This window comes from Protopterus annectens, chromosome 8.part0 (genome assembly GCF_019279795.1).
Source record: "Protopterus annectens isolate FY-2018-M chromosome 8.part0, PAN1.0, whole genome shotgun sequence".
NCBI classification, from domain to species: domain Eukaryota; kingdom Metazoa; phylum Chordata; order Ceratodontiformes; family Protopteridae; genus Protopterus; species Protopterus annectens.
In genome coordinates, this window is record NC_056741.1 from 786,598,680 (window position 1) to 786,614,283 (window position 15,604).

The window sequence follows — 15,604 nt, forward strand, 5'->3', positions numbered from 1 at the left end:
GGTCAGAAGAGCAGGAAGATATGGTTCTGGAAATCCCAGGGAGCTTTGCCTGACACACATGGAGATCTTTCCCCTAGGGACAGAGGGGGAAATAACAGAATATGCCGGTCTCATGGCAGGGGGGGTCCGCAGAGTCAGGGTGACAGATACCTTCTCTGGCAGGCCCTTCCAGCGCTCCTGAAGGGAGGCCCAACTGTCCACCTTTGGAGGCAGTCGGGGGCAGGTTATCCTTGTATCCAAATGCCTGGCAGACAATCACGGACGATACATGGGTACTATCGATAATATCCAGGGTTTACAAAATTCCCTTCTCCCAACCACCCCTTACAAGGAAACAACAGTCAATCCCAGATGTTCCACCCAATTTTCTGGATCAAGCAAACCTAGAAGTTCAAAGGTTGCTAGAAAAAAGAGCCATCCAGGAAGTCCCCGCAGACTAAATCGAATCCGGAACTTACTCAAGGTTCTTTTTAGTTCCAAAAAAGACAAGGGGACTGGAGGCCCATTTTGAATCTCAGCAGATTGAACAAACCGGACAAGAAAACAAAGTTCCAGATGGTAACACAGCAGTCCATTCTTCCCTTTTTGGGTCAGAACAATTGGATGTGCTCTGTCGATCTCCAGGATGCGTACTACCACATAAAAATGGACAGGCGATCCAGGAGATATCCACACTTCTGGTTGGGAGCCAGTCAGTACCAGTTCAGAGCTCTGCCCGTTGGTCTCACCACAGCCTCCAGGGTGTTCATCAAATGCATGGTCAGTAGTTATGGCTTACCTGAGGCATCTAGGATTACGGGTGTTTCCATATCTAGATGACTGGTTCCTTACTGCCACCACTGAGCATCAGCTAATCAAGGCAAGGAACTTCACAATTCACACTTGTTCACAACTAGGCATCACCATAAATTACAAAAAGTCTGCCTTGTTAGTATATTACATTTATAGGGGCAGATTTAGACACAAGGGCCATGATAGCAAAGCTGCTTCAAGAAAGGGTATCAACCATTCGTCAAGTTTCAGTCCTCATGGCGAAAAAGAGAATTCAGGAAATATTTGTCCTCAAAGTCTTGGGCTCAATGGCTGCAGCAATTACTCTGCCCCCTATGGCAAATTTCCACATGAGAATTCTGCAGTGGCTCCTTTTTGCTCAATGGTCATTCCAGGATTTACCAATGTCACATCAGATTTTAATCACTGAGTCCTGCAAGAAAAATCTAGAATGGTGGCTTCACTCCCCTCTGGTAACAATAGGCAGGCCGTTTCTAACCCCCCAACCCATAGCCACAGTGACCACGAACACTTCCCAGATAGGGTGGGGGAGCATTATCCGGGACAGACAGTTCAAGGGACTTGGCAGCAACATGAGTACCACTTGCACATCAATGTCTTAGAGATGAGAACGGTGCTTCTGGCGTTGCAAGCACTTCAAGACTCTCTACCTACAGGGACTATAGCAATTCAGAGAGACAATATGTCGGTAGTCTGGTACATCAACAAACGGGGGAACCAGGTGTTATCCCTTGTGTCGGGAGGCTGTACGAGTATGGCAATGGACGATGTCTTCCCAGTGTTTTCTGATCGCAACGCACATTTCAGGGAAATCCAGCGTGATAGTGGACAAGCTCGGCAGGACGAGTCTGATGCCTCACAAGTGGTCCCTGAAACAGGAAATTGCAGACTTGATTTTTCGCAAATGGGGCTAGCCATGCTGCAATCTTTTTGCCACTCCCTCAACAATAAATGCAGCAGCTACTTTGCCCTAGTCCCACTGCCGGGACAGTCACCCAGGGATGCACTTGTTCACGATTGGCCCCACAGGACTGCTTTATGCTTTTCCACCATTCCCCCTGATCGCCAAGGTTCTTCAGAATGCAAAGTCACTGGGTTGCAAAATAATTCTCATTGCCAATTACTGGCCTCATCAGATATGGTTCCCATTCCTTTGGCCTCCTCTGCAGGTGGAGCCTTGGATTCTGGACCCAGCTCCAGATATTCTGATGCATCAGTCAGTTGTGCTCCACCCTTCCATCCAAACTCTCAAGCTGACAGCTTGATTTCTCCACTTTCATTCTGAGCCAGGCTTCCTTATATTTCCCCGGCAGTTCAACAAATTTTGATTTCCTCCCACAAACCCACTACAGAGAAACTTTATGCTAGTAAATGGAAGAGGTTCTCTTTTTGGGCACACAAGAACGAGACTGATTCCTTTACTGCACCCATTTCAAAGATTCTCTAATTTCTTGCTGAAACTTTTGAGCGAGTAGCAGCTGCAGCCACTATCCAGGTTCAGCTGGCTGCCATTTCTAATCTTCATGTGGGAGAAATGGGCTCTAAACGTCATGTCCCATAGGCTATGCAAAGCATTCCTAAGAGGTACTATCCTCTTAAGACCGCCAGTAAGAGAACCCCCCTCCCCCGGACCTAAATTTAGTTTTAGCTGCTCTGATTCTTCCTCCCTTTGAGCCAGCTGCTACTTGTCCCCTAAAATTGTTTGACATGGAAGACCCTTTTCTTGACTGCCATTACCTTAGCTAGGAGGGTTTCAGAATTACAGGCCGTATCAATTCGTCCTCCCTGCTTGATTTTCCACAAAGATAGTCTCTCTCAGAACCAATCCCTCCTCCTCACCAAAAGTGTGTTCAGAGTACAACTTGAATCAGTCCATAGAGCTTCCTGTATTCTTCCCCAATCTTGGCAACAAGGCAAGAGTATAAGCTCCATCAATTGGACATTCATAGACAGTTACATTTTTATATATACAGGACTAAGGGCACCAGAAAATCTGACCAATTGTTTATTTCCTTTGGAGAGAATAGAAAAGGTTATTCATTCTCAAAAGTGACCTTATCTAAGTTGCTTTCAGACACCATCACCTATGTCTACGATTTGCAGAACAAGAAACTCAACTAGAGCCTTGGCTACCTCTATTTCCTTTCAAGCCAAACTGCCTTTAGATTCGATCTGTGCGGCAGCTACATGGGCTAATCTTCATACCTTTATCACTCATTACAAAGTAGATGTGGCCTCCCGGAACAGGGCATCCTTTGGTTCCACAGTCCTGAAGAGTCTTTTCCAGTGAGCCACCCAAGAAACTGGTGCTAGGGACGCAGTCCCAACCAGCAAGAATGAAGACGAGATAGTGACAACATAACATAAAGAAGTTATGTACTCACCATAATGTTCCACGTTTGTTGTCCTTGATCTTGCCTTCCTTCTTGCGTCCTACACTCTTTCTCCCTTCCTGGAGAATTGAGAGGAGTTCCTTTCATTGGATACACTTGCTGAGTTTCCCTTTACCATACCAGACGGTAAGACCTAGACTCCCTTTCTATCCCTTTGCTAATTATTTACACCTTTATAGTCAGGTGTTCTCTTATATGTAAAAAATCTATTAGTTTTTACTTGCATAGTTTAGTGTTTGGGTTATCACAGATGAGATCTGGGTAACTCCCGCTAGGCGTGTTGGGATAGGAGCTAGCCTCGAGCCAGTAAAAGCTCTCGAGCTATAGTATACGGCCGAGCCAGAGCAGAGGATCGGCTCAGAACCCAACCAGCAAGAAGGGAGGCGAGATCAAGGACAACAAACATGTAACGTTATAGTGAGTATATAACTTCGTTTTGTGTGTATGCATGCATGTGCACGTGCATGTGCATGTATGTTACTGTTTTCAGCACAGTTTGGGGATCAGAATCTGTTTGGGGTTTCTTTTCTGCCGAGCTCATGGAAAGCAGTTACAGTTGTCACTGACATATCTTTTTTCCAGTTTTGTTCTATCTTATGGTCTTTACACTACTGTGTATTTTGGGAAGTAAATACACCCGGTTGTAGTGCGACTTAAATTGTTTATATGTTGAACTATTTTTGTAACTAATGCTTGATTTACAGTGGGCACGTTGATCAGTCTAACCACCAGTATGCATGTGTTTGAATGCTAGAGAAAATGTAGGTTTTAACAAGTTGACACCAACTTTTAATGTCTTTAAGTACACTTCATTTATATTATAAATATAGATACAGCTGTATATATGCTTTTTAATTGTGTTTTGCTTTGATGTCTTTGTATAGATTGAATCCAAAATTTAGTTAATTCAATGCACTGTACTAAATTACTTTTGTAAATGTATTCAAACATTTTCTTCTGCAGGCTCTTTGGAAAGGCTATTGTTGGCGAAAGTACAATGACACAAATAAAATAATTGCTGTACGTCACAGGCTAGAACAAGCTAATAGAGAAAGCAAAGAGGAAAACAAACTCTTCAACAGAACTGTTCTTGCCTTGGATTACCTTCTGAAGTACAGTGATTTAGCTTACATTCTTGCAGCATTAAAACATTTAGGTACGTATATTTATTAAAGTTGTCTTCATAACTATTTACTAAATGTTAAATGTAAAACTTTATGGTATGATATACTATATTTATTTTATCTGTTTTTATTAACCAAGTAAGTGCTGGTGACAAAACCCTTGCTTTTCACAACTTGGGTCAGAAGGCAGCAATAAAGACATAACACAACAATCAAAGGAAAAAGCAGAAACAAAACATAAGCTACAGTTTGCAATATATGCTGCAGTCAGAAATGTACTGTATGTATACACAGGGTGCAATCGGGAAGATTCAATTTAATTAGTATGTAGTTGCATATATATATATATATATATATATATATATATCTATATATAAACTTGACAAATGTATGAGCAGACTGATGAAATGTATTTATCTTCTTACAGATTGAAGGCCCAGTATATAGAATGCAATGAATTTAAAACCAAAATGAAAGATTAACTCATTTACACTTACAGCACCAGTCATGCTGTGTTCTATCTCATGCCTGCAATATTATTTATATGCGCTGCCTTGCCTCAGTTGTACCCACAACACATCAAAGGAAGATCACACACAACACTACGGTGTGATTGTAGTTAAATCACAATACTGAATCTGGAGTATTTGCTGCCAAAGTTAAATGTATTAAATGCAAGAAAATGATTTAAGCTGAAAAAGTGATAAGTGGTTTAGAGCTTTAGGTAGTTAACTGTTCATCCCGCCAGCGCAAAGAAATTTAACACCTAATTCACTGATTGCTGGCAGGTGTGAATGAGTTAATGTATGAAAGAAATAGAAGGCGGAACTAGAGTGTGTGGAGTTAAGGTACAGATTAGAGAGAGTAAATTATGAAATACCATCTTGAGCAGCTTTACAATGCAAGGTAAATGTTCTTGAAAACTAGTATGTAAGGAGTTAACATGCAAAATAGAGAGGGTAAAGATATACTACCTATAGTGGCCTTAGTGGGAAGATTAAAGTACATGAGAGGCATAAAAGTAAAATTTGTGGTTGAAGGTTGTAAAGTAGTGCAGAAGTGTAGGCTGAATTACATTTGGAGGATGTGTTAAAGGATTTGTTTTTTAATGGATCTGTTTAAGGGTTGTGCTGGCATAACATTTACAATGTTTGTTAGAAGCTAAATGCTCAAAGATGGGTATGAATATCTGTGATTTAGATGAATCTGCATTCTTTATTTTTGTCTTCTACAGTATGCAAGTATTATATGTATTGCAAAATTGAAATGAAAGGGACATCACATTCAGGTTGGGGCAGAAGCAGGGATGTGGCTCTGGCATAAAAAGAATCTGATGTGAGGGGGCTAGTAACATAATGGCAGAGTTTATGTAGTGAGAGGATTGTAGCAGTAATATGTTGTACATGTGAATGAAATGTTAGGGAGGATTCTGAGTTGATGACCTAGTATTTATACAAGTCTGTGGGGTACTTTTTCTACAAAGGTACATGTGGTTAATGGAGACATAATCTGATATGTACCGAAGGGTACTGAAAACTGTGGATTTGGTTTTTGGATCCATTTAAAATATGTTTGGTGTTATAGAACCATAAACATAGTTTGTTTAGATGAATATGAAGAGAATTTTTGTATGGTTATACTATCTTTGCTTTTTGTAAAAGATTGGATGTTCATCGTGTTTCACTGTTGCAGTCATTACAATTGGGTTATCCTGCTGGCAGGCTACCCGCAGTCAGCCCGAGTTCCAAAGTCTGGGTCCGGCGTCGGTTGCTGTCGCCTCCTCCCTGATGTCAGTGCGCCAGGGGTATAAAAGATGCAGCCGACGCCATTTTCTTCAGTCTTTCTTGCCGCGCGGTGCCCGAAGCAAAAGCAGTTCACAAGTGCTGGTCGGCCGACTACTGAGATTTTCAAATTCGAATCTCAGATCCGAAGTCTTCATTAAAGCTAAGTACCCCGTTGGGGAAACTTTTTTCTTGCTCCAGACCGATGTCAGAAAAAGTTAATAATTGTATTTCTTGTGGGAAGCAAATACCTCATAAGGATTTTTATTCTTACTGTATTCCTTGCCTAGGCCCTGACCACGACGTTGCTAGTTGTCGGTTTTGTGCTAGATTTAACCAACGCACTATTAAGCGTCGGTACGATTTTGCATTTCATTATGTTGGCAGAAGATTCAATTATATAATGCCGTTGGATCAGCCGACTACTGGAGTTTATAAAAAGTGCAAAGAAAAAGAAAAGGACAGGCATCCGAGGTCCAAAACAGATGAGGCTTCTGTTAGGCCTGTCGCCGGTTCTCAGTGGGGCGCTTTTGCAGCTCCTGACGCCCGCTATCTCAGAGCCACAGGCCACTTCCGACTCCCACGTGGAGCTGACTAGGCTGCTGGAAACTCAAGGTATTGGACACTCTGAAACTATTCCCTCAGATGGGTCCAGAGCCGCTGAACAGGCATCGGCTTCTGAGGGTGTTTTCAGGCCTACACAGTTATATGTAAAGCCATCTTCAGCTTCAAAGGCAAAGACTAAAGCAGTTCTAAAGACAAAGAAACAAATACAGCATTCTCCTGGACAGGCCTCCATGCCTAAAAAACAGATACTTAAAATGGCCGAAGACCTAATTACTTTGATCAGGGGTTCTCATCCCCCTCCTGATAAGAGGCCTAGGCAAGACATAGAATATGAATCTTCAGATCAGGTTTCCATTTCTTCTGATTCTTCTTCTGAACAGGAATATTCCCTTCCTCCCTATGAAGATTCTGATGCTGATGAATCTATCCCTTCAGCCTCACCTTCTGAAGATTATTCTTTTGGTGAGACCCTGCATACTGTGAGGGAGCATTTCCATTGGGAGAGCCAAGATTACTCGGAATCCAAGAAAAGGCTCAGAGACTTCCTTTTATTATCCCAGCACAGGCCCCTTGCTATTCCTCCTGTTTTAGACATTGTAGATGATGTATTTTCAGAGTCCGGTCTGTCTCCTGAGTCTTTGCCACCAGCTGCTGTTAAGCCAGACAGATACTACAGGGTTCCTGATTCTCATAAATTTCTTTACAAAAACCCTGCTGCTGACCCAAAAACTATTTCTCAGGGTCCCAAGGGGGTCAAGGCTTCCACTGCAAAAAACCCTATCCCCTCTGATAGGGATTCAAGGGCCCTGGACAGATGGGGGAAAAAGATTTATACTTCTGCTACCTTGGCTGTAAGAGCTTTAAATTGTCAGTTTCATATGCCTAAATATCAGCAATATCTTATGTCACAGCTTAAACAGAAAATGTTGACAAATTCAGAACGTGCAGAAAACAAAGAAATGCAGGATTTATTGCATGCAGCTGAACAAGTGGGAAAGCATACTTTGCAATGTGGTTTTGATTCTCTAGAGGCCTCCTATAGGGCTGCAGTTACAGGTTCTGTCATTAGGAGGCATGCTTGGTTAACAGAACAGAATCTGCCCGATCATGTTAAAGCAAAGCTTTTAGATGCTCCATTACAACATGATACCTTGTTTGGTGTTAAAGCAGAAGAGGTGTTGAGGAAAATGGAGGACAAAGCTAAATCTATGCAAACAGTGAAGGATTTCTTACAGGTTTAGCGTCCCAGATTTAGCAGGAACTGGCCTACAAAGAATTGGTCCTTTCCAATGTCAGACAGGCCACAAAAAGGCAGATACAGACGCCCCAGAGGCAGATCACAGCCCCAAGGCTCATACAGGCCTAAACAATGGGGTGCTTCTACCTCCAAAAGCGGAGAGGAAAAATCACAGCCATACAGGAAACCGTCTCAATGACTTTCCCCTGCCAGCACCAAGCACTTATCTTCTGGCAGCTCCTTTGGGGGGAAAACTAGCACTTTTTTCACAAAATTGGCACATGATCACCCAGGACAAATGGGTCTTAAATATAATTTCTCAAGGCTACAGATTCCACTTTCACACTCTGCCAAGGCCAAATGGTATGCCAGACCTGCCACGCAATCAATGGGCAGAGGCACAAAAGCAAGTTTCATCCCTCATGGACATGAGAGCCATTCAGCAAATACCACAGCAAGAGTAGGGACAAGGATTTTACTCAAGGCTATTCTTGGTACCCAGAAAGGACAAAGCCTGGAGACCAATACTGGACTTGTCTATCCTAAACACATTCCTGGATATTCCAAAATTAAAAATGTTAACTCTGCAGCAGCTTCTGCCCATGCTGGGCAAGAAGGCTTGGCTTGTGACTTTAAACCTAAAAGAGGCATACCTACATGTGCCAGTCAGACAATCATGCAGAAGATACCTCAGATTTATAGCTGGTTCAACGCACTACCAATTCTCTGCACTGCCCTTTGGCTTATCTACTGCGCCCAGGGTCTTCACAAAATGCCTGGCACCAGTAAGTGCATTTTGCAGACAAAGAGGAATGCAAATATATCCTTACTTGGACGACTGCCATATTCAAGTAGAGAACAAGGACATCCTATTACAGCATCTGGCGTTTGTAAAAAAATTACTAACAGGTCTAGGGTACACAGTAAACGAAAAGAAATCAATGCTCGTACCCTCTCAAGAGATAATATTCCTGGGTGCAAGCTTAAATACAACTGCCCAGATGGCTTATCTCACGCTAGACAAACACAGACAACTGACTACTTATTTCAAAATGCTGGCAACAAAGACCTAGTTATCTGCAAGAAAAATTCTGAAGGCTTTGGGCTTCATGGCATCTTGCATACTGCTAATGCCATATGCAAGACTGCATATGAGGAAACCTCAATGGTATCTGAAAAGTGTTTGGACTCAACATTGCCACAGCCTGGAAAAAATAATTACCCTCATTCCCTGCCTGCAACAGGAGTTTCGATGGTGGGCAAAAGCCTGTCACCTTAACACAGGACAGCCATTCACCTTACCCACAGCCAGGCAGACATTGACAACAGATGCATCAGATTATGCCTGGGGGGGGGGGGCATATGGCAGGAAGATGTATTCAGGGCACATGGTCCGTAAGTCAAATGCATCTACATATCAATCAAAAGAGATGCTAGCTGTTCAGAATGCCCTGACAGTCTTCAAGGATCAACTTCATCCATGACAACTACTGATAAAGACGGACAATACTACAGTCATGTGGTACATAAGCAGGGGGGCACGCGTTCCTACCCCCTCTGCAGACTAGCCATGAACTTGTGGGACACAGCACTGACTTACCAAGTACATCTGCAAGCACAATTTCTGGCAGATGAAGTAAGAAGAAATCTAATGGATCCCCACGAGTGGAAATTGGATCCACAAGTCTTCAGCATGATAACAAGGAACCGGGGATGCCCGGACATAGACCTATTTGCCTCCCCTCACAACTGCCAATTAGAGATTCTGCACAAGGACTTATCACAAGCAAGCATGGAAAGTGGATGCTCTATCTTTCAGCTGGAAAAACCTCACAGAATATGCCTTTCCTCCTCTGCCTCTCCTCCCCAAGGTACTCCTCAAGGTCAGACAAGAGAAGCCAAAAATGATACTGATTGCCCCAGACTGGCCCCGCCAGCACTGGTACCCAATCCTAAAGAGCTTGTCTCAATGCCCAGCTTGGACATTACCTCAAATTCCTCACTTAATTGACCCAACAAGACAGTCAGATACTGCACAGCCAACTCAGGACCTTAAACCTGGCAGCATGGCGGATAATGTAGCCATTCAAGATGCACCTCTCTCTAAAGCAGTGATGGATGTTATTTTGGAGGCCAGGAGGCCTAGCACCAGAAAATCTTATGCATAAAAATGGAAGAGATTCTGTGCTTGGAACCAGGCACCAGGTATCGACACGACTGTTCCAAATATTCCTCAGATTTTGCAATACTTAGCTGAGATATTGGATAAAGGCCTTTCCTTTTCATCGATTAAAATTCATGCTTCTGCCATTTCAGCTCATTACAATACAGAACCACCTATTTTTTCTCATCCATTGCTAAGGCAGTATCTCAGAGGAGCCAAAAACATAAGACCTCCAAAGAGAGCACCAATACCTGCTTGGGACCTCAACTATGTCTTAGAAAAACTCACACTGCCTTCGTTTGAGCCAGCCTCTGCAGCTGATATAAAATTCTTATCCTGGAAAACAGCTCTGCTCCTAGCAATAACCTCCACTAGATGAGTCTCAGAGTTACAGGCACTCATGGCTGTGGAGCCTTTTATCATTTTCCATCCTGACAGGGTTTCTCTAAGGACAAACCCTACATTTATCTAAGGTAGTGTCCAATGTGGCCCTTAACCAAACAATTCATTTGCCTACCTTTTACCCAAACCCACAGAATAAGGGTGAGAGACTTCTGCATTCTTTGGACATTCACAGGCAGCTACGTTTCTACTTGGATAGAACCAAAGCTTTCAGAAAGACTGAACAACGTCTAGTGGCATATGCTGCAGGATCACAAGGAAAGCCTATCTCAAAACATACTATTTCAAAGTGGATAGGCCACTGCATTCATTTCTGCTATTCACAGCATGGCAAATCAGTGCCTAAGGGCATTAGGACACATTCAACCAGAGCAGCAGCCACGTCAGCAGCCTTCCTCAGAGGAGTACAACCAAAGACATCTTAGAGGCTGCAACTTGGAGTTCAGTGCATACTTTTACAAAGCACCATCACTTACCTCTCTACTCTAAATCCAGGGCAGGCTTTGCCACTGCAGTTCTGCAGGGCCTGATAGCCTCTCCTAATCCAATTTAGCCAATCCTCCCAACCTTAGTTTTGGGATTCAACCCAATTGTAATGACTGCAACAGTGAAACATGATGAACATAGTACAGTTGTGTACCTACCATAAATGTAGATGTTCGAGTGTATTCACTGTTGCAGTCCAGGTTACCCACCCACCATCCCCCTTTTCCTTGCTGGGACTTATCTGTACTTCTCTATTCTATACAACCTATGTGATGTATTTGCTTGTAGATGAAGGAAAAGTTGTTTTTTGTGTATGCATGCTTATTGGCATAATTTAGCCTACCTTTTTAGGGGCACCTGACATCTGGGGCAAGAAAAACTGAAGAAAATGGCATTGGCTGCATCTTTTATACCCCTGGCGCACTGATGTCAGGGAGGAGGCGACGGCAACCGACGCCGGACCCAGACTTTGGAACTCGGGCCGACTGCGGGTAGCCTGCCAGCAGGATAACCCAATTGTAATGACTGCAACAGTGAATACACTCTAACATCTACATTTATGGTAGGTACACAACTGTACTTTTTAGGTGTGGGAGATCCGGTTATAGTTTATTGATAAAAAGAAAAAAATATGGTGCCAAGGATGCAACCTTGAGGGACTCCAAAGATATGCATTTTAGATTTGAGGTGGAAGAATCATGTAGTACCTTAATGGAAAAGTCTGACAGGAGGAGAGCCAGTTACGTTTGTCTGGGACAAAGTGAAGTAAGGCAGGCTTAGAGGTAATGGCAAATGATCCAGAAAATCACTGGCACATTTAAGATCTTAAAGCTTTGCACTTGTCAGCAATCTACAGTCCATCTTGCTGAAGATAGTCAGCTGCTGTGTAGTTGAGCAGCATTTGTGCTAAAGGGTTGTCTTAAACCATAACATGCATTGTTTTTAATTGTAAAAATGAGCAGTTTATTAAGGATTTGCTTGTAGACTAAATTTTCCAGTACCATGACCTGAGGAGAGAGGTTTAATCTATAATGTTCAGGCTCAGTGGACTTTGTATGGAAATTACAGTAGCTGTGAAGAAATCTTTGAGGCTTTTGGCAGTAACTCAGACAATGTTAAAAGGGTTTAATATGTGTTACTTTGGCCTACAATTTTGTGAGGGTTTTTGAGGTATGATGCCTTAGTGACTTTAACAGCAAACCTAACCTACCATTTAAAGTAGGAAGGATTGGTGGATTTCCAGAGATGTCATGTTTTGCCTTTGTCACATGGATTTTTTTGAGCTCTGGTGTAAACCAGAGACAAGGAATACCACATACGTTGCAGGAGCTAAGTGGATATAAGAAGTCTTGAATTTGGAAACAGGGGTTCAGTTGCTTAGGCACAGAGACATTTCCCTGTGGTACATTTGGTTGGGGGACACATGACTGAAGTGACATTCAGCTGCAGAGAAGTATGGCTGTTTTGTGAATTCCCTGTGGACTAAGAGAAGCACACACTGCCTTTCCCACAGCTTTAATAATCAAATGCATGGGGGCAGAAGAAGTAATGAGTGCTGTGCTCAGTATATGGTACATGCTTATGTAACTACAACACGTAGAAGTGTGCTACAGCAGGCAGGAAATCCTGCATGGTACTGTAGTCACATTTATGCACCAGTGTGCATTTTAGGTAATGTTCCCTTGACACTGTGAAAGGAGTAGTGGTTCACAGACACCAATTATAAAGGCACTGTGCACTGCATATTTTACTGCCATTGACATGCTCATTTGCCATCCTGCTGTACTGCCTGCTGTCTCATGTTGTCTTAAAGGTTGGTCATTTGGTTACTGAAATTGTGGGTATTGCACCACATTCTTCTCTTTGCCCACAGAGAATTCACAGCAGCCATATTTCTCCACAGCTGAATGTCATTTCAGCCATGTGTCCCCAACCCAATGGACCACAGGGAAGTGTCACGCTGCCTAAGTGTCTGAACCCAGAAGCAGGATATTGTTAGAACGTGAGAGCATCTGAGGGGTTTATGAGCATAAATGGCAGTGGGGACATTCAGTGTTCTCCTAAACTAGTCTAAGGTCATTTTCACATGACTGGGAAAAGAACATCCTATAGTAATAACTGGAAGGAGTTTGTTTTAGTTAACTAGTAAAATTTGGGAGAATTTCCATAGAGGTGCAACAGTTATGGATGTTGGTTAGTATAAGTTTACTAGGATGTTATAGAAGAGGATTTGTAGTGCTGTGTGGATTCTTTAAGTGGCTGGGTTAGGTTAAAAAAGGAGTTGTGCTCTTGAATCTTCTTTTGGGAAGAACTTAGTTGAGATTAAGATCAAGAAGAAGCAGAGTAAAGTTGTTTTGAGAGGTCCATGGTTAGAGAAAGTCCAAAAAGTTTCAGTTTGTGCATTTGGCTGAGGAGGTTGACACACAGAGGTTATGTGCAGTATAGTGCATGTATAGTTTTGTGCATGTATCCATAGTAATAAGAATGACCCTGTTTTGGTTGTTGTGCAGAAGGGTGGAGAAGGCTGATATCGGGGATTTCTGAAAGTATTAGCATTCCTCTGCCAGTTGTTTTACTTAGGAGAGTAATTCTGTGGGAGTTATAAGGTTTAGAGATGGGCAATTCCCAGGAAGATAACCTACTTGGTTGCAAGAAGTAACACAGTCTCACCAGTGGGGAGACAATGTAGGGACCCTCATGACTGCACAGGAATGGTACCCACAGAAAACTGATATTGAGTTTTAAAGAGTATGTTAAGGAAGAGAGACATACATGTTGAACAATGAGGGAAGATTGCTTCTTTTAACCTGCAGTATAAACTCTCTGATAAGTCTGAGTAGATAAAAAGATTTCTTATTGGTGGTAGATACATGATGATCAAAGGATAGTTCATTGTCAATTAAAGTGCCCAAGTCCATAATAACTGTTAATTTTCAAAGGGATGTCACTTCTGTGGTAGGTGCATGGGTGGTCAAGTTTACCAAAGGACACAGTACTACATTTCTTGATATTTAACTTAAAGCCATGCTCCTGACACAATTTAGTTGTATGTGTTAAGTCCTGCAGACAAATATTGGTGTCAGCTGGACAGTTTGCAAGTTTACAGTCATCTGGAAACTTTGTCAGCTACGGACCATTAAATATCAGTCTTGTCATTGGAGAAGTAAATACTGAGGAGAAATGGCCCAAGTACTGATCTCTGAGAGTCACCACTAGTAACAACCTTTTTCAGTCGGTGTATGCCCCCTACACAAATAGATTGGGTTCATTCAGTAAAGCAGTGTGTTGTCCAGCAGCTTAAATAAAGGTTTCCATTTAGTTAGATTAGCTTGTTGATAATCCAAGACTGTGGGATGGTGTCAAAGGTCTTTGCCTAATCAAGATAAGTAGTATGTACATCCAATGTGTTGGTGATTAGTTCAAAGAATTTCATCAAGTTTAGAAAGCAAGACCTACTTTTAATAAATCCAGAGGGGTTTGGGTCAAGGGACTGTGGGCTGCTGATGTCTTTTAGTAATTTCTGTAATTATCTACTCCACTTCCTTAAAATAAGTCTGTTTAAGCTTATAAATCTATAGTTACCAGGGTCAGTGGTGGCTCCTCCCTTGTGGTGTGGAGTGACTGCAAAAGTCCTGTACACCACAGGCACAGATCCATTGGAGAGGCTGAGACTGGATAAGTTTAGAAGTGACAATATAAGGCTGTGTTCTGCTCTGAGAAGAATGCAGCCTGGCACATTGTCTGAACTTAGAGCTACTGTTTTTGGCCTGGGGCATGCCCTCAGAACTTGCACTAAGGTAATCTGATGCAGATTGGACATGTTAATGTACAAGAGAAAGTTAGGGGCAAGTTAAGAGTGTAAAGTTACAACTAAAATGATATTATATTTTCTTGGATGTGTTTATTGGTATGTATTAGCTTAGTGTAATGCTTGATGTCCTTCTATTCCTATGTTGCAGTATTCATAGCATGGGATTTCCTGCCTCAGGCAACTCAAACATCAGCTCCTATGCAAAAGCTTAAGCCTGGCTGCTGTAGGTGCATGGGACGTCACACGTAAGGCCATAAACCAGGTACCTTAAATGTGATGTCTGCATGCACAAACCTCAGAACTTTTCAGCTGCAGTCAACGTCACATCGATCGCTTCGCTCCTCTACTTGAAGACTTCTAAAGCGAAGTACCCCGTTGGGCATTTTTGCCTTTGTTTGAGCTTGATTTGCTGTAGTTACCATTAGCTGATGTCAGCTAAGAAGGGTAAATGCCAATGCGAACGCCAGATACTGCATAATGATACGCACGACTGCTGCATCTTTTGTCTAGGCCGGGAGCATGACCATACCGCTTGCTCCATTTGTCAGTCTTTTGTACCCAAGACCCTCCATAGCCATCTGGCTGCCCTTAACTTATACCTAGAAAACCAGAGGCTCAAAAAACTTGTGCTCAGGATGGATCCTGAATCGGCCACTCCGACAGGACCACCACGAAAAAAGGCCAAGGTTTCCAGGCCTACTTCCTCCTCTCCGCCATTGGATGTCCCGCTAGCTTCCGATATAGGGGTTGAGGGATGTCTGACGGAACCGTCTACTTCAGTGGCTCCCGTCGAGAAAGCTGCTTTGGAAGTTATGGCCAGCGAGTCCATGGAGATGGTCCTGATGTC

At 42.8% G+C, this 15,604-nt stretch overlaps 1 protein-coding gene across 1 annotated transcript in view; it reads left to right on the forward strand.

Annotated features, from left to right (window-relative positions):
- Positions 1-15,604, forward strand: part of ASPM (assembly factor for spindle microtubules) — a 2,279,206-nt gene that overhangs the window by 1,803,381 nt on the left and 460,221 nt on the right. Inside the window, exon 26 of the mRNA XM_044080257.1 lies at positions 4,149-4,341. Within this exon, the coding sequence (XP_043936192.1) occupies positions 4,149-4,341 (193 nt within the window). The remainder of the gene's footprint in view (positions 1-4,148; positions 4,342-15,604) is intronic.